Source organism: Mytilus trossulus, chromosome 10, assembly GCF_036588685.1.
Source record: "Mytilus trossulus isolate FHL-02 chromosome 10, PNRI_Mtr1.1.1.hap1, whole genome shotgun sequence".
NCBI lineage: Eukaryota > Metazoa > Mollusca > Bivalvia > Mytilida > Mytilidae > Mytilus > Mytilus trossulus.
The window spans coordinates 12,063,665-12,087,601 of record NC_086382.1 but is presented as its reverse complement, the minus strand read 5'-3'; the positions used below and the strand labels follow the sequence as shown (position 1 = coordinate 12,087,601).

General features: G+C 32.8%; 2 protein-coding genes across 2 annotated transcripts; one reads left to right on the top strand and one right to left on the bottom strand.

Annotated features, from left to right (window-relative positions):
- Positions 1-18,044: 18,044 nt before the first annotated feature.
- LOC134686038 (uncharacterized) lies at positions 18,045-20,022 on the top strand. The gene is made up of 3 exons (XM_063545737.1): positions 18,045-18,231; positions 18,432-18,652; positions 19,103-20,022. Exons 1-3 carry the CDS (start codon positions 18,221-18,223, stop codon positions 19,246-19,248), a joined length of 378 nt encoding a protein of 125 aa, XP_063401807.1. The 5' UTR covers positions 18,045-18,220; the 3' UTR covers positions 19,249-20,022.
- Positions 20,023-21,852: 1,830 nt separating this feature from the next.
- On the bottom strand, positions 21,853-23,729 carry LOC134687700 (uncharacterized protein K02A2.6-like). The gene is made up of 2 exons (XM_063548158.1): positions 22,393-23,729; positions 21,853-22,303 (listed from the first exon to the last, which is right to left on the bottom strand). Exons 1-2 carry the CDS (start codon positions 23,727-23,729, stop codon positions 21,853-21,855), a joined length of 1,788 nt encoding a protein of 595 aa, XP_063404228.1.
- Between the last annotated feature and the right edge of the window lie 208 nt (positions 23,730-23,937).

The window sequence follows — 23,937 nt, the reverse complement described above, 5'->3', positions numbered from 1 at the left end:
CATTGGAACAGATAAACAACAAAATTAAATGTTCAACAAATAGCCAATTTTCTAGAGCCTTGTATGCAGATTTCACCAAAACAGCGACATTAAATATGAACGAACATTTAAGAAAGTTGGTACCCACGGAAATAAATGAATCTACAGTATTTGAAACAGGAGAATCCATAAGTATGGTGTTGACTAAAATACTTTCATATTGTTTATTATTAAGTGACATGTAACTACTGTTGATATTCTAATATCTTTGCTATAATAATGTCTGTTTCTCGTTGAATTTTAATTTACAAAATTATATGATGTAAACTACAAGCATGAACTGGTTTTGAGATTCCCTGACTATAGATATACTTATATCAAGGAATACAAATTCTCACCTCACCCTCTGGAATAAAAAAAAGAAGATGTGGTATGATTGCCATCTGGAAGGATGATTGAAATGAACCTTCCAATTAAATATGAATGATTTTTCGAAAATATATCACCTTTCCTCAAAACAGTAAAAATGCAGCTATACAAATTTACATTTCCCCACAATTCCTCTTATAAATATAAATATAAATAATTGTGGGGGAAATGTTAGTTTGCAAAATAATTTTTCGATGTAAATGGATCTATTTATTTGCACCTCACCATCTGGAATATAAAAAAGAAGATGTGGTATGATTGCCATCTGGAAGGATGATTGAAATGAACCTTCCAATTAAATATGAATAATTTTCCGAAAATATCACCTTTCCTCAAAACAGTAAAAATGCAACTATACAAATTTATATTTATATCAATAAAAGGAATTTTGGGGAAAAATTAAGTTTGCAAAATAATTTTTCGATGTCAAGTGATCTATTTATCAGATATAATGGAATTTGTTATGTTTATATATTGTTAATTTGGACACAAACAAAATATCTCTTTGATCAAAACACCTTTTGTGGAACTATCCTATGTTTGGTAAAACTGAAGTATTACTGTTTCATCCATCCCATTAAAAGACTATCAATCTAATTGGTCAATTCATAACTTTCAGTTTAAAGGTCAAACTCGCGGGAAGGAATTAATTAAAGTACATATCTTTATAACTTATGTCTGCTTACCCTTTCGGAGCACATGAGACACACAGTCGTCAGTGAGGTTTGTCTTGATTAGTCTTCTATGTTGTGTCTTGTGTACTATTGATTTTTTATCTTTTCCCTTTTTAGCTATAGCGCTATCAATTTATTTTTCGAGTTTGAATGTACCTCTTGAATATTTCGCCCCTCGTTGATATATTATTTGTTATATATGTTTTGAGTCATGCAGTTCTTGCATTGTTTCGGTTGGTTTTAGTTCACACTTGGCTTTGAGAGTTCCTGCTGTAGATAAATGTATATCTTCCAAAATTTGATCTTGAATTAAGAAATCTTCTCTTTGTGTTTCTTTGATACACATGACGTGGCTTTCTATTAACACTTCCCGTCATTGTTAAATGATAATGTTTATATTCTTGCTTTCCCATTTTGCTAATGTACTTCATCTATATGCCTCTTTGTGCTTTTTTTGTTACATGTTTCTTTTCTATAGTTATTAAGATAATAACACAATGTTCGCTGCTGTATCCTTATTTTTGACTTTTTTACCTATCATGTCAGTTGTCAATATAATAGAATTTGATGCGACTGTGAAACAAGTAAGAGGTTGATCTAGCTATAAAACCACGTTTAATCCGCTAATGTCGACATTAGAAAAAGCCTGTACCAAGTCAGGAATATGACAGTTATTATCCATTCGTTTGAAATTTTGATTTTGCCATTTGATTAGGGACTTTCAATTTTGAAATTTCCTTGGAGTTCAGTATTTTTTGTGATTTAGTTTTTCAACCATACCTATTTGAGTATAAGACTGTTATTTTGTCCAAACGGATAAAGCAGGTGTTTGTACATGGTTGAACTACGACTGCTTCATATGACTTGGTGTTGTTAGACTTGATATAATCCTCACTATTTCAAAAGGGTTAAATGAGTATTATTACTGATAGCATTTTTCTGGGTTTCTCGCCAGAACTCATGCGTTTTTAAAAATCATCCCTTAAAACAATTAGTTTACAAATCCAGATGAGTTTTGAATTAATAAATTATATATATATGAAACCATCAAAGAACATTTGACAATGGGAATGGAACATCTCATGAGAGTTTGCTTGCCTATATAGTTAACATTTGAGATATATAAACTCTCGTATCAATGAACATGCATATATTGGTTTTCCAGTTGGAATGGTTTTACACTAGTTAGTTTGTGGGACCCTTTATAGCTTGCTTTTCGATGTGAGCCAATGTTCCGTGTTGAAGACCGTACCTTGAACTTGATGATTCCCTTTTTTAAATCGTGACTCGAATGAAGAGTTGTCTCGTTGACAGAGACACCACTTTTTCCGATATCTATATAAAACCGATGAAAATCATCATGTTCAAACCGCTCCTCAATAAAGGTAAACAACCAATTTTCCAAACAACCTAATTTGTTTTTCCGTTCCATACAAATTCTAACATAATATCATTTGTTTCCTATATGTATTTGTTGGGGATCCTTTTAATTACAATGCCATATCCAATAAATGATTGCGATTAATTTATATATATTGTTTAATATAATTAGTGACACAAAGACATACAATTTTTTACAACATAGTCACGTCTATATAACCAATATTAGTTCTACGCATACCATCAATGCATAATACAGTTATTTATTCCATATAAATGTTCACTCTTACTGAAAATACAATATATATTCATTGGTAATTGTATGTAAACTTAATCTCTTCTCATTTGATGTCCAAATAAAACGTTTTCATTGATATTTACATTCAGGTTTGTCCTTTTGTGTTTGTAACATTGAATTATTATTAACTTCTAAATTCTACATCATAATATGCATTTTCCTGGAAACTAGAATGTTGGTTTTACCTTTTTCACACCATGATATTTACGCATATTAATGAGTTTATTACTGATGGCTTTTTTCTGGGTTTCTCGCAAGAACTCATGTGGTTTTTTAAAGTCCAACCCTTAAAACAATTGGTTTACAAATGTAATATGGAATTTTATGTCATATAGATACATTTAATCAGAAAACCCCAAAAAAGTATTCACAAAATTGATTATTTAATATATAGTCATATATCTCCCAGTAAAACAGGTATATTAAACCTGATTTTATAGCAAACTTAAACGACCATTTGTGCGACAACAACCTGACAAAAGAGCGGAACCAATGGGTCTACATTGCAGCGAGCGTATCCTGCATGTACACGTAGAGTCCAGCTTCGGCTAGTCCCTAAACAAATTATGCACTAGTTCAGGGACAATGAACGTCAAACAAATTAAGGAATCAAGTTAAATAAAAGCTTCTGTTGTGATATATCGTTTAAGCTAAAACAAATCCGGGTCACAACTAAAACCAATGGAAAGACATCAACTATTAGAGGAAGACAGCGGAACAACTGAAACACTGCTTCAAAAAGACAAATGACATCATAGATGGAAATGGACTTTTGATGACAGCTGCAATATTCCTGACTTGCTATGGGACGTCTTGAGAAAAATGGCTATGAATTACCACAGTTGTGAATATAACATAGAATGCAAAAGGGCCATATATTCATGGCTAGATATATAATTTTCATGGATAAACAAAATTTAACGACACCTGTAATATAACATTGATTTCGACAATCACACGAACAAAATCATTTACATGGCAGTAATGTTTCCAACATTGGATTACAAAACAATGACAATACCATTATTTTATGATTTGTCGCCCTCGTATTTATGTCTCTGTCCATGTTGTTTCATTTGCGCGTTGTAAGGAACACCAAACCGTTCATTATACCTCCGGTTGCGCCTATAAATATTGTTGCATATCGGACATTCATTGGTGGTTCTTCAATCGAAATCCATAATCCCTCGACTTCATTGCCGCCGAACTGAATAACATGTACTAGCACGAACAGCGACAGCTTCAAAGCAAGACGTCTCGAGTTCACCGCTGATTGTTGTCCAAACGATCTATTCATTATCTTGGTCTGTCTTTTAATAAAACACCACATGATTAAGTACAGGACTATGATGATGACGAATGAGAAGACAATACCAAGACATATTTGTATAAAGTGAAAGGTCAAGAATCCACGTTCTTCTTTCAATGAACAGCTGGAAAAATGAAGCGGATACAATTATTTTTACAGCTGATTCCATTGAGTGTATAGACAAAGGTAATATTTTTGGCTAGCCTGCATATTAGCTGAACAATGAAGTCATTATTAGGTTAGGTATATTGTACCATAGTCAAATAGACAAGAAAGATGTTTTGTCTATCGAACTAGTCTAATCTTATAAGAGGGTAGTTCACCTAACCCAATAATGACTTCACGGTTAATCAAGCTTACCAAAGATAATACCTTTGCTTACACACTCAATGAAAAAGGCTGTAAAGGTTTAATTAGACACAGTTTGTTTGTTTTTCTTATGTTTACGAAAGGAAGCTAACAAAAGTCTAAAAAAAAATTAGAATATAGCTAAACGACAAACGGCGAATAAAAAAAAATGTCGATTCCAATTTACCAAAAAAAACCTGCTGATAACTTTATGCAGAGTTCCTCTTTATAAAACAAAAAGAAACATACGATAGACACTAATTAGATTCATATATGCTATAGTCCTGGTTCGAAAAATATATAGACCCTTTCTTGTAATACATCCGCCTATAATCTATAAACGTTCCCTTTGTGTTTTAAAGATTTTCTATATGAGGCTTACATTGAGTTTTTCATTCACTATTATGTTATTATATGATACATGGTTGTTTAAACATTTGAATCTCACATTCATACATATAGTAAACGGTTATTAACATTTCATTTATAACTGTTAATTATGATATAATTTTTAATTTCTTCTATCACAGAAAAAAAGTTAGCAAGTTAACGACGGAAAAACTAAATAAAAATAGAAAGATGTAGATACAAAATATAAAATGGAGTGCATAAATGTTATGATATTTTCTTTTTTGTAAAAACAAAGCAGAAGAAATAAACCGTTGATATAATTAACCGCTTGATTTACAGTTTTTATACTTGATTCTTTAAAAAGATAAAATGGTGCAAAAATTCGAATAAAGAATGATACATGTGATAGTACTTTTCTAAAAACAAAACAATATTTTTAACAGTTTACATTTGTATAATCAATTGACCTATTTACAAAGCCTAAAAGATAAGTTCTACTTACTAAACTGGGTTTGGTGAAAACTTTTCAAAGAATGCTGCAACTGTCAACTCGATAATTGTGGCTCCAATTGCGGGGAAGATAATAAAACTATCCCACTTTCCTAAATACAAATTCTGATTTCTCACCACTAGGTTGAAAGCATAAACAGCCATAGCCGAGCTAAGAGTAACTTGCGAAATTGCAAACTCAAGTATTAAAACTCCGTAAATCGAGCAGGCCAAATCGTTTATGCGGGTATTTTTTCCAAATCGTTGATGAATACCATATGATGTTTGAGTGGTATAAAGGAGGAGATCAAGAAGTACTGTGTATAAGCTGAATCTATCGATGACTTTCCATGTAAAGAAATTTCCCGTTTTTGACCTGATTAGGGAGAAAATAACAACTAAGGATACACAGATGCTGCAAAATGTTATTAAAATGATAGGTATACCAATTGATAGCGATAAAACCTCGAAGTTATTTGATGGTCTTGAAGTTGTGATGTATATTGTGACATTTTTAGGTAGTTCCGTCATTTTCCTAAGCAACACAGAAATTGATCTGTCGAACGTTTCCCTTTCATAAGATATCAGAAATTCCGTAACTATTCAACATCTATATGTGAATGTGTGATAAACATATAATTACATTTCATGTGTGTTTCATTTTGATACGTTAATTTGATTGGCTAACAACAATCTCGAGTCAATCTAATATTAAATATTTTTTTTTAAAGAAATATAACATTCATGACGTCACAAGCTTCCATTATAAATGGCACAGGTAAAATTAAAAATTATATAGAAATCGTGTTCTAATAATCCTTGCAAAAAAAGTAATTATAAGTATTATTTCTGATGCCTCTTTTAGTAATTATAATAATCCGCGCTTCATACAAAAGGTACTTCGGCCAATGATTTACTCCCAAATAAATTTACAAAAAAAGCATTAAATTCCTAAATAGACTTAAAATCACTCAAGTGTAAAGTGTCAAAAATCTTTCATCAGATGAACCTGAAGTTTTGGGCTATATTGGCTCTTACCAGACCTACTCCTTAGGTATTATGTAGTTGTAGTCATTATTCATCTTATGAATTTATTGTTATTCTCAGTCATATGTGTAATTTGTTTAATTAATGATATAAATATTACACTGTGCTTAAGTAGATTCAATAAGTTAATGTACAAGATTTATACTGATTTAGTCATGAAATTCAAGTTCAAGCTTAAAAATTCAAAATCTATCAAATATGCCATACTACGTCACTAATCAGATGGTTTTTGGCAAAAATGAAAGTGGCCGCATCCGTGTTCCTCCTCAACCTATAAATGTGTTATCATCAAATATAACTTACATTTAAATAATAAGAATGACATGAGTGCGGCCACTTCCATTTATGACGAAAACCGTCTAAAAATTAAGTCCAATGCTAAAATTGTGAAGATTTCAGTAATGTAATTGGCACAACTTCTTGGAATTTTGGGTCCTCAATGCTTTTTAACTTTGTACTTGTTTGGCTTGATAACTATTTTTATCTGAGCGTCACTGATGAGTCTTATGTACACGAAACGCACGACTGGCGTATTAAATTATAATCCTGATAACTATTAGCATGAATAAATGATGCTAGTACCCGATACATGTGCATTGTATTGCCAAAAACAGCCCATATTTAGCTAACAGAAGTATTCTAATTTCCAATAAATAGTTAAATGTACATTTTAACAATTTTATAAAATCTGCTGTATTTTGGGGCAAAAAAATGGGTCTTACTGAATCTACTCCTTTTTCAATATTGCACAAAAATTAACCTATTGTTGGCATTTAGAAGTCACTTCCCTTTCAAAACAAAATACGAAATCTGGAAGGTTTCAACAGACGAAGAAATTGACAATTGACATAAAGCTAACAATGTGTTATTGTGGGCATTTGTTTTCTGTATATGCTAATGGAAAAAGGATCTTAATTCTAAGTATTGAAGACTTATAATTACTAGTCAAAATACCACAGTTGAAGATAGTCGGTAAGATAACCGAGTTACCGTGACGGTGTGCTTGTGAAATAAAAATTCGCACTCACCCAAAATGGAATTTACTGACCCCATATATATCGTATTAGGTCACTAACACACCATGTAACTAATTTTATATTACAGATGGGTGCGGTCTTAATATAACCTGTACACTGGTTAACTAAAAGCAGTTCTTATGACTGTTTTATAGGTTAACTGGGGAACATTTTAGCAGACATGTAAGTTAATTTTATCCAAGCCTGTTCGCCTTTTTATGAATGCCGTAGACCAGACCTGTTTACAAGTTTGTCAAGAGCAGACCTGTTCTTTATCGGGCTACACGTATTTTAAAAACTCTTATTCTTGTTTTGTAAATGTTTTTCACGATTTATCCTAGGTTATGACTTGAATATTAAGAAAGAGTTCGTTACATAATAAAGATTGGCGCTGACGAATGATGTTTTATACTATACATACAACAATATTACCTTACAATACTGGTTATTTAGCATATGCTGATACGTGAAATATAAGACAACGTTAAACATATTTTACTTTTTTTCTTCTTCTAAATAGTCCTTAATTCTTTTAAACAAATAATTTATGCCCGACATTCTTTCTGAAATGTATTGAATTCGCCTTTTTATTAGAAGTTTTAATATTAAGATTTAAGAGCTGATCTCAGAGAAAACCATGCAAAATGGTCCAGAAGCAAGGTTGTCCAAATTTTATATTATTTGGACAGTAAGTTGTTGCATTGATAAGCTTTCAAATGACAAATTATTTTTTCTCAAAAATTTAAAATGGCTGTATTTCTTGTGTTGTAAACACGGTACTGTTTGATTATGATTATTCATTGGTTTCATCATCAATTTGATCAACCTTCAAGGTTGTTTACAACATGTTTTAATAATTCATGTGTTTCAAATAAATTAGTTAATCTTTTAATCTTTAATTCTGAAACATTTATCTGAGTAGTTTTTCCTCCCAATCACCATTACATCTTCAACTTTCAAAGAAAGATTAATATTCTTATCTTCCGAACTTTTAATCATCCTATGCAATAATGTATTGTTCGTATATACATCTTACTTTGATTTTGTGACGTCTTGACAAATCACAAAGAGTGGTAATAATTAATCTTTCGACAACTAATTACAAGAAAGTCACGATCCTTGTAAATATTTACCCTGTTTACTAGTTTATAATTGCAATCGGGTTTAATTAAGATATAAATAAACGGCAAAATAAATTCTGGTATTCCAGTATAAACACAAAAACATTGTGTCATTTTTTGTTATAATTTTGTAGCAAATGTGGATGATCTGTTTACTAGTCAACTCTGACTTTGATTTTAGTGCGTACTATTCTCTCATATTTTGTATATTATAATAGACGTTTTTACTGTTAAAAATTCACGACTGATTTAACTTTTTGTTTGTTTGAAAAAATTACATTTTAATCTTTCCTATTATAGTTTTTTTTAAACAGTCAGATATTTCTGTTTGTCCAGTAAGTTTTAAATATTGCACGTAAACCATTTACCCTTGGTTACTATTACACACAAGATTCTTTTGCAAGTCGAAGTAATCATTGACATTATTTACCCGAAAAATCGGAAGGTACATTTCACTGTTCTGCAATGGCTACATTCACGCCAGAAAGGATTATCAATAAAAAAAAACCGACAAATTATCATTTGGAATTAGCTCGGGATTTACCTATTTGGATATCATTAAGCCATTAGTTCACAAGTTCCTCTTCACAGAGACCATTATTCACAATCCACGAGACATGAAGCGTTTTTATCAAAAGATCAGTTGAAAATAAACTTTAAAACAAAATAGCCTGCACACGGAGTACAGATCTCCACATTGATACGATTTTCCCGGGCTGGTTCTCAAATCCCGATTTCCTCGATAGAGGTTTGCTTCTCTCAAGAAAGCTATTAAACAGAGTGTTAACGTTACAAATGAATAAAGTTGAAATCAATCGTTCGTAAATTTTACAGACGTCATCACGAATTGGTTGACTGTTAGATCTTTTAGAGTACATACAATCTAGGACTCTCTCATCTTGCAATAGTATTAAAACATTTTACTTTTTTACACTTTAATCAAGTATTCCCCATTCCAAACTAAATAAAAATATGAAGAGTTGGTTTTGCTTTGTTTCATAAAAAAGAACGGCGAACGTATATACAGGTATCTTGTCTTGGGATAGACACATCTTACTGTGTAAAGAATTACTCTGATTCTAACATAAAATTCTCTGAAACTGACATTATCAAGATGCTTGATTTCTTGATTGAAAAATTATTTATTACGTTCGGAGGACGTGTTTTTCAATAGACTGTCCGCATTCCAATGGAAACCAAGTGTGCCCCTCATCTCATCGATCTGTTTCTTTATTATTATGCGACTGACTCCATACAGGAACTTCTTAGGATGAAAGATAATAAGATAGCAATATCCTTTAAATCTACTTTCCGCTATAAAGATGATGTTCTCTCACTAAATATTTCTAAATTTTGTGTCTATGTTATACGCATCTATCCAATCGAATTAGAGATAAAAGATACACCAAATACAGTCAAGTCTGATCAATTGGCAGCGAGGGTCGATTGAAAACAAAACTTTACGACAAAAGAGATGACTTCAACTTCCCAATTGTGAACTTTTCATCTCTATGTAGCTACATTCCAGCAGCGCCTGCATTCGGAATATTTATCTCCCAATTGATACAATATTACCGGGCTTGTATGTCCTTTCATGATTTTATTTCATAGAGGATGCGGCTCAAAAGGAAGCTATTAAACCAAAAATTTCAAATCATCTGGTTGACCGTTATGAAATAACCGTTTCACATATGAAATCAGATATGTTCCTTATGATGTAACTACAATCCTCTTCGTTTTTCACCATGATGTGACCTACCGAATTAGTCTATTTACCGGGTTTGTAATAACATGAGCAACACAACGGGTGCCACATAAGGACCAGAATCTGATTACCCTTCCGGAGCACCTGAGATCACCCCAAGGTTTTGGTGCGGTTCATGCTGCTAAGGTTGCACTCCACAGTTAGAAAATAAAATGAAAAATGAATCACAAAATGTTACATCATCTCCTATTCCTGGACTTCTAATACTTTAACCTTACTGTTTGTGTTGTACATTTGCACATGTATGTAATCAGTATCTTCCATAGATTTGATTTAAAAAAATTAAAAGAGTGAAAAATAATTCCTTTAATATGTTTCCATGGCAACAATCTGCATTTTTTTACCATAAAATATTGCAAAAAGGGGGGGTAAAACTTTCACATATCCCCCCAAAATTTGGATCAAACTAGAATTTCAATGCCCAGGAGTGATACCTTTTTAGTAACTGTTGACATTAATCTTTCTTATGATCAAATAAAAAGGGGGTGGCTTTTGCCTCATTTTCGTAAAATTTAATCACAAATTTCGTGCGACAAAAAGTTGGAAAAAAACATTACAATAATTGCCGAACAATGCATGTGTCGGATATGCAAATACGGACTGTCATACAGAAAACAGCCTATATTACTTACATAACATAATATTAATGGTCATATAAACCCAATAGGAAGGCGATTTTAATCCTTAGCTATCCAAAAATGATTTTTATTCCATACTAGCTCTCATCTTTAAAAAATCCACAGGAGCCAAAATGCGATACTACACCCTAACTGTGTATACGTAGTGCTACCTTAGTCTTCGGTTTTCTATGTTGTTGCTTGTGTACTATTATTTGTTTGTTTGTATTTTTATGTTTTAGCCATGGAATTGTTAGCTTATTTTCGATCTATGAGTTGGACTGTCCCTCTGGTATCTTTCGCCCCTATTTTATTGGATATTCGTTTCACAGATGATAGCGTAAATGTTCCAAATGTCTACTACAATCCCGTCCCAGCCTACCAAATCAGATTTGTTTCCGGGTTTGTACTTACACGAGCAACACGACGGGTGCCACATGTTGAGCAGTATGCTCATCCTTGCGTGGCCCTTGAGATAACCCTTGGTTTTTGACGTTATTCACGTTACTTAAAGTCTTATTTTTTTTTTATTTTCCTTGTAACGTTATGTTATGTGTACTATTGTTTGTTTCTTTTCTAAAAATGGTGTTGTAAGTATATTTTCGTAAGCGTTTAAATGTAAAAAATGTCATACCAGCATTGTGTCAACAGTTCAGATTCACGCTTCAATGTAGAAGCTTCGCATTGACATTAGTTATATTACATTATATCATATAGACCTAAAGATACAATGTTGGTCTTTCTGGGGTTTATTTTTATCAACTGTTTTTTGCAACGAAAATAAAAAACTTCTGGGAATAAAATCATTTAAAAATTTAATAATTTTCATTAACAAGTATTTTTATTTTAGTCGAAAAAAATATTCTCAGAATTTACTCAGCAGAAGACGTCTTACACAACTGTATTGCTTGTGACCTTGTGAACACAGGTGTAACAGTCATAATCAAAATATTTGAAGTTTGATATAAAACCAGTCTTTTATTAAACTATGGAAACATACCAGACTTTCATTAAACTATGGAAACATACCAGTCTTTCATTAAACTATGGAAACATACCAGTCTTTTATTAAACTATGGAAACATACCAGACTTTCATTAAACTATGGAAACATACCAGTCTTTCATTAAACTATGGAAACATACCAGTCTTTCATTAAACTATGAAAACATCTCAAGGATTAACTAGCCATAAATTTCAATCATTATTATCTTTTTAATATATTACTGTGGGTTTTACTTTATTGTCGTTAAGAATTAAACTGACAACACCATGGTCATAACCATACAAACAATATTACACAAAACAAAACACAGCAACACAAACCCCACCAAAACATGGGGTGATCTCATGTGCTCCATATGAAAATAAACTCATCATTGATACCAGAATTAAATTTGGTATTTTCGCCAGACGCGCGTTTCGTCTACACAAGACTCATCAGTAACGCTCGAATTCAAGTTAGTTAAAAAGCAAAATAAAGGACAAAGTTGCAGAGCATTGAGGACCAAAAATCCTAAAAGTTTAGTTTTGCCAAATACAGCTAAGGTTATTTATTTCTGAGGTCGAAAAGCCTAAAGTTTTGTAAACGGTCAATTTATAGATATGAGTCTTTTATATGACCATACCAATGATAACTCATGTCAGCACATACGTGCCCGTCGGGTCGCTAATGCAAGTACAAAAAACGTTTGAAGGTCTCATTCAACAGGTCACACTCGGGGAACAGATGGAATTGTAGTTACTAAACTTGATAAATATCCGTCGTCAACTGTGACACAAATATTCAATAAAAGTCAACCTTTTCGTAAAGGCGACACTAAAAATTATAAAGAGATGATTTCAACATCACCACGTGGACTTGTTTTCTTTTAAGTTTGCTTGTCGACAGTAACAATCTCTCAAGGAAATACAAGCCTTGTCATGGAATACCATTTCATCTGGGAGATACATATTCCGTACTCCGATTTTATCTATATATTTTAACGTTGATGATAACAGGCAAATACCTAAAACAAATTGTGGAAATAGCCAAAGAGGTAATCATGAGTTGTCAGAAGATATCTTAAATATACCTTACTTGAAGATTTCGTCTTGATGATCATGTTCGCTAGTTTGAAGTTATATCTATCTATTGTATTAGTTTAAGATATAAAACAAAAAAGGCATTACTTGTAAAAAACGTCATTAACTTGATTAAAGGACAAAACTCGACTGAAGACTTCAGTAGTTTTACGTAATAGTGAATAGTGTATATGTTAACATTTTTTTACTCACGATTCTCTCTATCTATTATAGTATGTTTAAGATATTAGACAAAAAAATCAATATTGGGTATGGTTCATCTTTAAGGCATCTGTTATGGCTAAAATGCAAGAATTCATAACAGAAAGCAACAAAAGTAACTAAAAACGTAACATGACTGTTTACTTTACACCAAAACACATGTAAATGGCGAACTTCCGGTTGGGACATGTATAATTCCTGAAACAATTTCGGTAAACACACGATTTATTAATGGATTTTGACAATCCATATTAATATTTTTAATAGAAAAAAAATGCCGACCTACCGATCCTATTATTTGTAAGTTTGTAACTGGAACCACACGTATATTTTTACTTGGCCTAATGCGGGTTCACATATTGCCGATTATTACTTCCGTTTGAGATAAGACGGTGATAAGACACGAAAAGTCAAAAAGTCGATTACTATCATCAATTATCTGGAATGTCCTACCATTTTCTGAACGCAGTGGTCATGGTGGTAACAGATTCATACGGGTCAGGAACTATCCGGATAGTTCGGAGATGCACCCTAGGTGCGTCCTGTAACATTCGGGGAACCTCAGCAGATTTTGTCTAGTCGGATTACAAGCTTGACTATGTCGTGACAGATTCTGATAAATCGGATCAAAATCCAAACAATGTTCATAGTTTTCTGGACGGTGACCGGTGGAACTGAAATGATCTTGAGAAATTTGTCATTGCTGTTTTTCTGCCGATTGAGTCCAGATTGCATCCAGATCTTGTCGATTGCGAACCGTCTTTGCCAAAACCGTTCCAGAACAGTCCCGTTATTTATACGAAATTCGTCAATGATACCCACAGCAGAGTGCCGACTATTATAGAATACAATACGACTGAGACCCGGTAAAGCCGTTTGCAATACGATAGAGCGGACCATGATAGGTTTATGTTCTGACAGTACATGATCATCCCGAGTATGCCGACAGTTTTCGAACGGACAACTTTCGTCAGCGTCGGTTCACTGTCTGGTCACTGTCGGATCTCTGTTGGGGACTACATTTGGTAGAATAGGGACGCAGTCGTGAAAGACTCGATCAAAGTTTACCATGCGAAAGATACAAATCAGATTAGAAGCGGATTGAGAACGGGATTATCGGGACAAATTCGCTTGGAAATATCGACGCTTACTGAACAATATCTGATTGTTGTTGTGATTAAATATTTTTTTTTACAATTTCAATTAAAGTTTGAATTTCACAGGATCTTAATCAAGCTTTTGACAAATTTTAATCGGGAATGGTCCTGTCAAGGACGGCATTAAAAATCGTGAATATGTGACCCCAGCTTTAGGGCAACGACTCATGTAATAAGTCGTCAGACGGTTTTATATAAATAGACAAAAGGCAGAATTCATCATTAGGACATTTCTGTAACGGATTTCAAGAAAATAAACAAAACTTGCATTGACTTCCACCATGACCACTATGTTTTATTTGTTGCAGCCTTGCTGGTTTGCAAGCAAGGTCAACAAACATACTTTTTCAAACTAAATACCCCATTTGTAATTGTAGCAAGGGTTTGGTAAAAGTTTGGTAGAATTGATCATATCGGCGATCACTCAATAGTTTTCCTTTAGACACACCCAAAATTTAAAAATCTCTCTAAAAGTCTTTTATAACTCATGCTACATGTTATGAAATGAAAGTGCAGAAGGATAATAGTTACGCTGAACGGTGCCCACTGGTCACCTGACCAGAAACGGAAAAAAATTGAGTCTATACGCGACAAAAAATAGTACATGATTTCCGGTTTAAAGTGAAAGTACGTTACTAAGGGGATACACAGTTTATTATTGCTGCTATACAATACGGATATGAGCTTAATGCATAGTTCTGGAATAACAATATTTCATAGGATACCGTGAGAGAGATACAAAAAATTAAAAATGATACACAAATAATCAATTATCATAATGATTCTCTAAAAACAAACAATTGAAAATGTATAGAAGATTCACCCTTTACTCTGTTAATATCTTAAAGCAAGTGACCTGACTTTTTTTTTCAGAGAAAAATAGCCGAATGGCCTACAGTCTCATGACATATAACTAAAAAAAATGGTATGCCTCGACTCATGTTCCTTGAAACTGCCATTGGTTACCTCTGGTCACCCTACACAGAAACTAATAGTGCTTGCAGTTACACTGGTCATTTTATACAAATACATAGTTACTTTATCAACATAATCCCTTTGCAGATAAATTAACAATGGTTCTTCTATTTATCTGACACAAATAAAGATACTGAATGGCCCCCCTACACAGATATTGAATTTCGTTACATCTTGCCATCTTTTACATAATTAATTGTGGTGACCTCTGGTCACCCTACACATATATTGAATTTGGTAACCTCTGGTCACCCTTCAGATATATTGAATTAACCTACAATTATAAGGTACTGAATTTGGTAACCTCTGGTCAACCTTGCCACCCTAAACAAATATTGAATTTTGTTACGTTGTACACAATTAACTATGGTGACCTCTGGTCACTCTACACATATATTGAAATTGGTTACCTGTTTTCACTCAACACATGTATTGAATTCCCTTAAAATTATAAGATATTGAGTTTGGTTACCTCTGGTTACCCTGGCAAGCCTTCACAAGTATTGAATTTCGTTACACATTGTCACCTGTCACATAATTTACTGTGGTGACCTCTGGTCACCCTACACATATATTGAACTTATAAGAAAGAAGATGTGGTATGATTTCCAATTCAAACGAGAAAACTAACGGCCTTATTTAAGTAAAAAAAAATGAACGAAAACAAATATGTAACCTCTGGTCACCCTACACATATATTGGACTTAGTAACCTCTAGTCACCCTTCACATATAATGAATTTACTTACACATATACTGAAAGATACTGAATTTGGTAACCTATGGTCAACCTTGTCACCCTATAAAGATATTGAATTTTGTTACATTCTGTCACGTTTTACATAATTAACTATGATGACCTCTGATCACCCTACACATATATTGAAATTGGTTGCCTGTTGTCATCCAACACATGCATTGAATTCCCCTAAACATTATAACATATTGAATTTGGTTACCTCTGGTCATCCAACACATGTATTGAATTCCCCTAAAAATTATAACATATTGAGTTTGGTTACCTCTGGTTACCCTGGCAAGCCTTCACAGAAATTGAAATTTCGATACATCTTGTCATCTTTTACATAATTAATTGTTTTGACCTCTGGTCACCCTACACATTTATTGAACTAAGTAACCTCTGATCACCCTTCACATATATTGAATTTACCTACAAATTATAAGATACTGAATTTGGTAACCTCTGGTCAACCGTGACATCGTAAACAGATATTGAATTTTCTTACATCTTGTCATGTTTTAAATAATTACCTGTGGTGACCTCTGGTCATCCTACACATATATTGAAATCGGTTACCTGTTGTCACCCAACACTTGTATTGAATTCCCCTAAAAATTATAAGATAATGAATTTTGTTACCTCTGGTCACCAAACACATATATTGAATTCCCCTAAAAATAAAAACATATTGAGTTTGGTTACCTCTGATAACCCTGGAAAGCCTTCACAGAAATTGAATTTCGATACATCTTGTCATCTTTTACATAATTAATTGTGGTGACCTCTGGTCACCCTACACAATTATTAAAATTAGTTACCTCTGGTCACTCTACACATATATTAAATTTGGTTACCTGTGGTCACCCAACACATGTAATGAATTCCCCTAAAAATTATAAGATATTGAATTTCGTTACGTCTTGTCACCTGTTTTTATAATTAATTGTTGTGACCTCTGTTCACCCTTTACAACTATTGAATTAACCTGCAAATTATAAGATACTGAATTTGGTAACCTCTGGAAAACTTGCCACCCTAAACAGATAATGAATTTTGTTACATCCTGTCACGTTTTACATAATTAACTGTGGCGACCTCTGGTCACCCTACACATTTATTGAAATGGGTTATCTGTGGTCACCCAACACATGTATTGAATTCCATAAACATTATAAGATATTGAGTGTGGTTACCTCTGGTCACCCCGGCAAGCCTTCACAGATATTGAATTTTGTTTCATCTTGTCACCTTTTACATAATTAATTGTGGTGACCTCTGGTCATCCTACATATATATATTTTTTTTTTAGACACTATGAATAAATATTGAATTTAGTTACCTTTAATAAGCCTAACTAGATGTTTAATTTGGTAATCTATGGTCACCCTACCAAGATGTTAAAAATGGTTAACCCAGGTTATCCTACAAGGAGGTTGAATATGGTTACCTCTGGTCACCTTTCAAAGATATTGAATATGGTGACCTCTGGTCACCCTAGCAAAATTTTGAATATGGTTACTTTTTGTCACCCTACACAGATATTGAATAAGATAACCTCTAGTCATCCTACGAAGATATTGAATATGGTTACCTCTGGTCATCCTACACATCTATTGAATATGGAAACCACTGGTCACCCTATACAGATTTTTGAATTAGTTATAAACTTGCCATCATACACAGATAAGGATCACAGTTATATCTGGACACCTTTCACATACTTTTAATTGAGTTACGTTCGGTAACAAAACGTATATACTGGCTTTTACTACCTCTTGTCACCCTAAATAGGTCTTGATTTTTGTAACCTCTGGTCACCCTATACTAAGACAAAAACAATCAAAACCAAGGAGTAAACAGATATACCAAAAGACATATACAACAACATTAAAAAAATAAGGAACAACAGGAATCTTCTTAATCATGTTAGTGAGGTTAGATGCCTTGAACGTCCCATCGTGTGAGTTCTTTCTTAAGTCCGGTAATAATGAAAGTGTTCTGATGACTGTGGAAGAGTTTTTATATAATTAATTATAATGCTACTTATAATATTCAAATGTATACACATTAACATTTTATGTACTTTTTTATTTGTACATTCAAACATAAATCATAAATTCAAAGTTATTAACATTTTGTCATTTTCAGGTTTTTCCTGGGCATGAAATACCATTTCCTTGGTGGGTATGCCAATAGCAGAGAAGGGGACTTACTAATCCTACTCCATGGAATGTAACTATGTTTTATGAGTAAGTAAGTTTAAATTTGTCACAATCCTGTTATTCTTATCGTTCACTTGAATCGTCTGAAATTAGAAAGATCATTTCATTTAAAGATGCAAATACATTGAATATTAAATACTGTGAATTTATTTTTTTAAGAAATAATTTATTAATAGATCTTTGAATTATGTTTTCATAATAAAAAAAATAAAACATCGTAATTTTAGCTATCTAGATGAACTCGAAAAGATTGGTCGCCTGAAAAATATGGGAGGACAAAGTGAAGACAAAAGTAAATTGACAGCAGAGAATATGCTCAAGACAGATCTCGACCAAACTGTGCAATGGACCTCATCCATCGAATGCACTGTTCCATCACAGACAGCAGTTGTAACGATTTATAATGTGGATATTGTCAATGTAGTATGCAATTGTGCAACAACAGGAAGTAAGTTTTTTTATAGTCTTAAGTCAGTTTAACAATGTTTAAAAGTACAACATCAAGTATGAATTGTTAAAATCAAGTTCATTATTTTCGGGTGCGTATATGGTCCCGGAAATTCTCACCCTTCTGGAGCAACTTATTTTACCTCATGTTTATAGTGGAGTTCGTGTTGTTTATTATTGTGTTTTTACTGTTGTTGTAAATGTCTTTGGTTTTATGAGTCTCCTCGGTTTTGATTGATTTTGTCTTCCAACAAGGCGTTATCAACCGTCATCAGGTTATACAAGTGCAAATGATCATTTGCCTCATCAAATTTTCTTAAACAATGCAATCCAATTTAAGTCAATCTTTACTGAATGTTCATTAGTGGTTTTGTTCAAATTTTGTACAATTGAAAGTAAACCATAAGGGTACAATGCATTTATTTATGTTCCATTCTCTTCTATTTTTCAGGAATGTGTAAGCATGTTCATTTAGCTGAATTGATTGCTTCTAAAAGGAACATCGACCTCACTGTCGAGTGCAGATCAGAAGCAATGAATGCACTTAATGCAGAACAATATTTTTATGACAGAGATAACAACCAGGTAGAGGTTTAGTCCAGATTGGGAAATGTATCAGTTGTTAATTTGACCTCATTCAAATGTACATGTTTTGCCAATAGCCATGGTATACATTGTGTTTGTGTGATGGTACCAAAAATGGTAGTTCCATCACCTGATATAGAGTCTACCTCAATTGATGAAACAAGACAACAATTAAAGGAAGACAAAGAAACAACCGACCAGGCTATTAAAAGAAAAAATGAGGAAATCAATATATATGTAAACAATAAAAATTTCCAGACAACTGACGTGAATAAAAAGAAAACTATTTTACAAGCACTCACAGCGGCATTACATATTTGTAAGACAACCAACTTTTCCAAAACAACAAGAAAGAGAAAGCAACAACCGCTGTTTCCAAGCAGACAATCCAAAAGTTCAAGAACTGATCAAGATTATTCAGTAAGCCGAAAGTGAATTCCGAAAAAACGAGGGCGTAAAGATAATGGTGATGACAGTTTCAAATCTACCCAAAGAAAGAAAGGATCCATTCGTAAACCATTTCAATGAAAAAAATTATGAAATATTATACTAATTTTGAGAAACTGTTTTTTCTTGATATTCATTTAAAAATTTTATATGTTTCATTGGTGCCTAAAGGCTTCAAAAGTAGGACATATACAGTTTGCTCTTGAAATGTTTTGCAAAGATACTGATGTTACCAAATGTATATAATTTAATATAACAAATACCTAGATTTTTCTAATAAAGACTTTGTCAAGCAGAAACATTGGCTAAATATTGCATTGGACTAGGTCTCTTTGCTGTCTCAAGTAGGTAATATTTGTTAAGCAAATGATAAAATATGTTTTAAGTTAATATAATACGTGTGATGTGTCTAATAAATCATTACCTGGTAGCATTGTCTCTATTGTCTTCTAAGGGGCCATAAAAACTTTCCTATGCATTTCCTTGTTAACATTTGTTTTATTTAGTTCGCCTATAACATGGCCAATAATTTCTCTGCAAATAAAAGTTAAGACAACAATTTTATTATTACAGCACATTTCTTTACCAACATGATTTCATATAATGACATCATTTTAATTCTTCTAGTTTTAATAAGAATCATTTAATCTAAACAAAGAAAAGACTTTACAAGAATGCATTTTATTTTATTGACTTAAATATTCTTTTTAAATGTTTAAATATGTTGGTACTATAATGCTTAATTTATATAATTAATAACAAAAAATGTATTCAATAATTTCAAATGTTTCCTAGCTACAAAAAAAAGAGCATGTTAAACCGTTGAAAAATAAATGAGAAAAGCATTGTTATACATATCAAAAATAAAACATAGGACCAAATCGTATTGGAAGGCCAAATTAAATAGTAATTTGTACATCAATAATTATAAGTCAATTGTTCTACCTAGCTTTCCGATGAAAATGTAGTGTGGATTGTTTCAACTTTTAAATCCAATATCTGCACATCGAGACCACAGGTCCCATAATAAAGTATTTGCATTAGAGGACCAGAGGTTCTCAAATCCAATATCTGCATAAGATGACCAGATATTTCACAAATACAATTTCTTCATAGGGTGACCAGAGGTCCACAAATAAAATATCTGCAGAAGGTGACATTGGTCCCCAAATCCAATATCTGCATAATGTGACCAGAGGTCCCATATCCCATATCTGCATAAGGGGACCAGAGGTCCCCAAATCCAATATCTGCACAAGGTGACCAGAGGTAACCAAATCCAATATCTGCATAAGGTGACCAGAGGTAACCAAATCCAATATCTGCATAAGGTGACCAGAGGTAACCAAATCCAATATTAACATAAGGTGACCAGAGGTAACAAAATCCGATTACAACATAAGGTGACCAGAGATAACCAAATCCAATATAAGCATAAGGTGACCAGAGATAACAAAATCTAATATATAAATAAGGTGACCAGAGGTAACCAAATTCAATATTAACATAAGGTGACCAGAGGTAACCAAATCTAATATATGAATAAGGTGACAAGAGATGACCAAATCCAATATTAACATAAGGTGACCAGAGGTATTCAAATCTAATATCTGCATAAGGTGACCAGAGGTAACCAAATCCAATATAAACATAAGGTGACCAGAGATAACCAAATCCAATATTAACATAAGGTGACCCGAGATAACCAAATTTAATAGTAACATGAAGTTACCAGAGATAATTCAATCTAATATATGAATAAGGTGACCAGAAGTAACCAAATCCAAAATAAACATAAGGTGACCAGTGGTAAAAAAATCAAATATATACAAAAGGTGACCAGAGATAACCAAATCCAATATAAACATAAGGTGACCAGAGATAACCAAATCCAATATTAACATAAGGTGACCAGAAGTTTCCAAATCTAATATATGAATAAGTGACCAGAGGTAACCATGCAAATCCAATATTAACTTAAGGTGACCAGAGGTAACCAAATCTAATATACACTAGATATCTTAAATTTCACTAGATATTATAAATTTTCACTAGATATTATAAATTTTCACTTTCTTTATAACATTATTGACATTTCTTTATATTTGATGATATTTTATATGCACATATATTTTGCAATTTTGCTTTCACTTAGATTTCACATATTTTCTAAACATAAATTTCCTTTCCTTCTGAATTTACACTGATTGAATTACATACATAATCATTATATTTGATCGGCACTTTAACGGATCTTCCTGATCTTGTGCTACAAGTTGGTTCAACTGATTTCCTTTCGATTTGAATTTCCTGATTTTGAACGGGTTTGTTTATTTCTGTTGCTTGTTTGAAATTTTCAGTGATAGGATCATTTCGGATTTCTTGTCGAGGTGTATTTACATCCATTGGCAAATGTTGTTCTATTTCCATTTCTGGTTGAAATGTTACTCTTGTTGTTTTAAGATGTTTGCGGTTTCTTCTTAGGCGTGTTCCTCCAAGAGTTTCAACAATGTAAGATCTAGGTGTTTCATGTTTACGGACAACCTTTCCAGGAGTTAACTTATTGTTGTGTTCTATCATAACTGTTTCATTGTCTTTTAGTTCTCTTAACGGTTTTCCACTGTGTTTGTTAAAATAATATTCTTGAGTTCTTTGTCTTTTTTGTATAGTTTTTTAACTTTTTGTTCGTTTACAACTGTTGGTTTTAACAGTAGCGCTGATGTTGGAAGACTTGATTTCAAACGTCGTCCTAAGTGCAATTGTGCTGGTGATAATTCTATTTCATCTAGGGGTGTGTTTCTGTAGTCCAACATAGCTTTGTATGGATCTTTGCTTTTCTTGATTACATTTTTCACAGTTTGTACAAATCTTTCTGCTTGTCCATTGGCTTGTGGATAATGTGGACTAGTTGTGGTATGAACAAATCCATATTCTTTTGCAAACTGTGCAAATTCTCTGCAAGCGAATTGCGGACCATTGTCTGTGATCAACTGATCAATGTATCCAAATCTAGACATTTGCTTTTTTAAGTAGCAAATTGTATTTGATGAACTTAATTCATCCAGTTTATCAATTTCTGGCCATTTTGAATAATAATCAACTGTTAGTAAATAATGTTCTCCTTTGTATTGAAACAAATCGGGTGCTAGTTTAGATGAAGGTCTATCTGGAAGCTTTGACGTTATCATAGGTTCCTTGTTGTTAGTTTTCTTGTTGTTTACTGCGCATGTTTCACATTTTTCTACAATGTCTTGTATATCGGACATCATTCCAGGCCAATACATGAACTCTCTGGCTCTGGTTTTGCATTTAACGATTCCCATATGTGTTTCATGGATTAGTTGTAACATTTCTTTACGTAAACTTGTTGGTATTATAAGCTTTAATCCTTTGTACAATAGGTTATCAATGCAGGTAATTTCATTTCTAAACTGCCAATACATTTTGAGATCTTCTGGTAACTCTTCTTTTTTCAGTGGCCATCCTTCTTCATTTATTTTCTTTATTTGTTGCAAAATTTCATCACTCTCTGTTTGTTTTTTAAACAGTTCATATTTCTCTGGTGATATTGGAAGATGAGCATTTAACTGAATTTCATTAATTTCTATATCTGGTACCAGTTTTTCTACTGTTTCCTGTAAGTACATTCTTGACAATGTATCTGATACATACATAGATTTTCCTGGCTTATATCTGACGACAATGTCATACTTCTGTAGCTGTAATACAAATCTTTGTATTCTTGGTGGTGCCTCATTTAGTGGTTTACTAAATATGTTTTCTAGTGGCTTATGGTCACTTTCTACTTCTACTTGTCTACCGTATACGTAATGGTGGAACTTTTGACATCCAAAAACAATAGCCAAAGTCTCTTTCTCAATTTGAGCATATCTTTGTTGAGTTGGAGTAAGTGCTCTCGATGCATAGGCAATAGGCTTGTCATTTTGGAGTAACACCGCACCTAAGCCTTTTGAGCTAGCATCAACGTTCAATGTTAGTGGCTGTTTTGGATCATAGTAGGATAGAATAGGCGCATTAGTGGCCATGTCTTTAAGTTTATTAAAACTAGTGTCTTGTTCTTTTTCCCAACACCACTCATTCTTTTCTTCTAAAAGTACTCTAAAATGGAGCACTGACATCTGACATATTTGACAGAAATTTACTGAGATACGTAATAAAACCAAGAAATGTTTGCAATTCTTTCTTGTTTTCTGGCTTTTTCATCTTCTGTACTGCACGCACCTTTTCAGGGTC

Coding starts and splice junctions, on each gene's coding strand:
- LOC134687700 (XM_063548158.1), bottom strand. CDS start 23,729: ATGGCCACTAATGCGCCTATTCTATCCTACTATGATCCAAAACAGCCA. Junction 22,304..22,392: donor CTTCCAACATCAGCGCTACT/GTTAAAACCAAC, acceptor TAACAAACACAG/TGGAAAACCGTTAAGAGAAC.
- LOC134686038 (XM_063545737.1), top strand. Junction 18,653..19,102: donor CAATTGTGCAACAACAGGAA/GTAAGTTTTTTT, acceptor TCTATTTTTCAG/GAATGTGTAAGCATGTTCAT.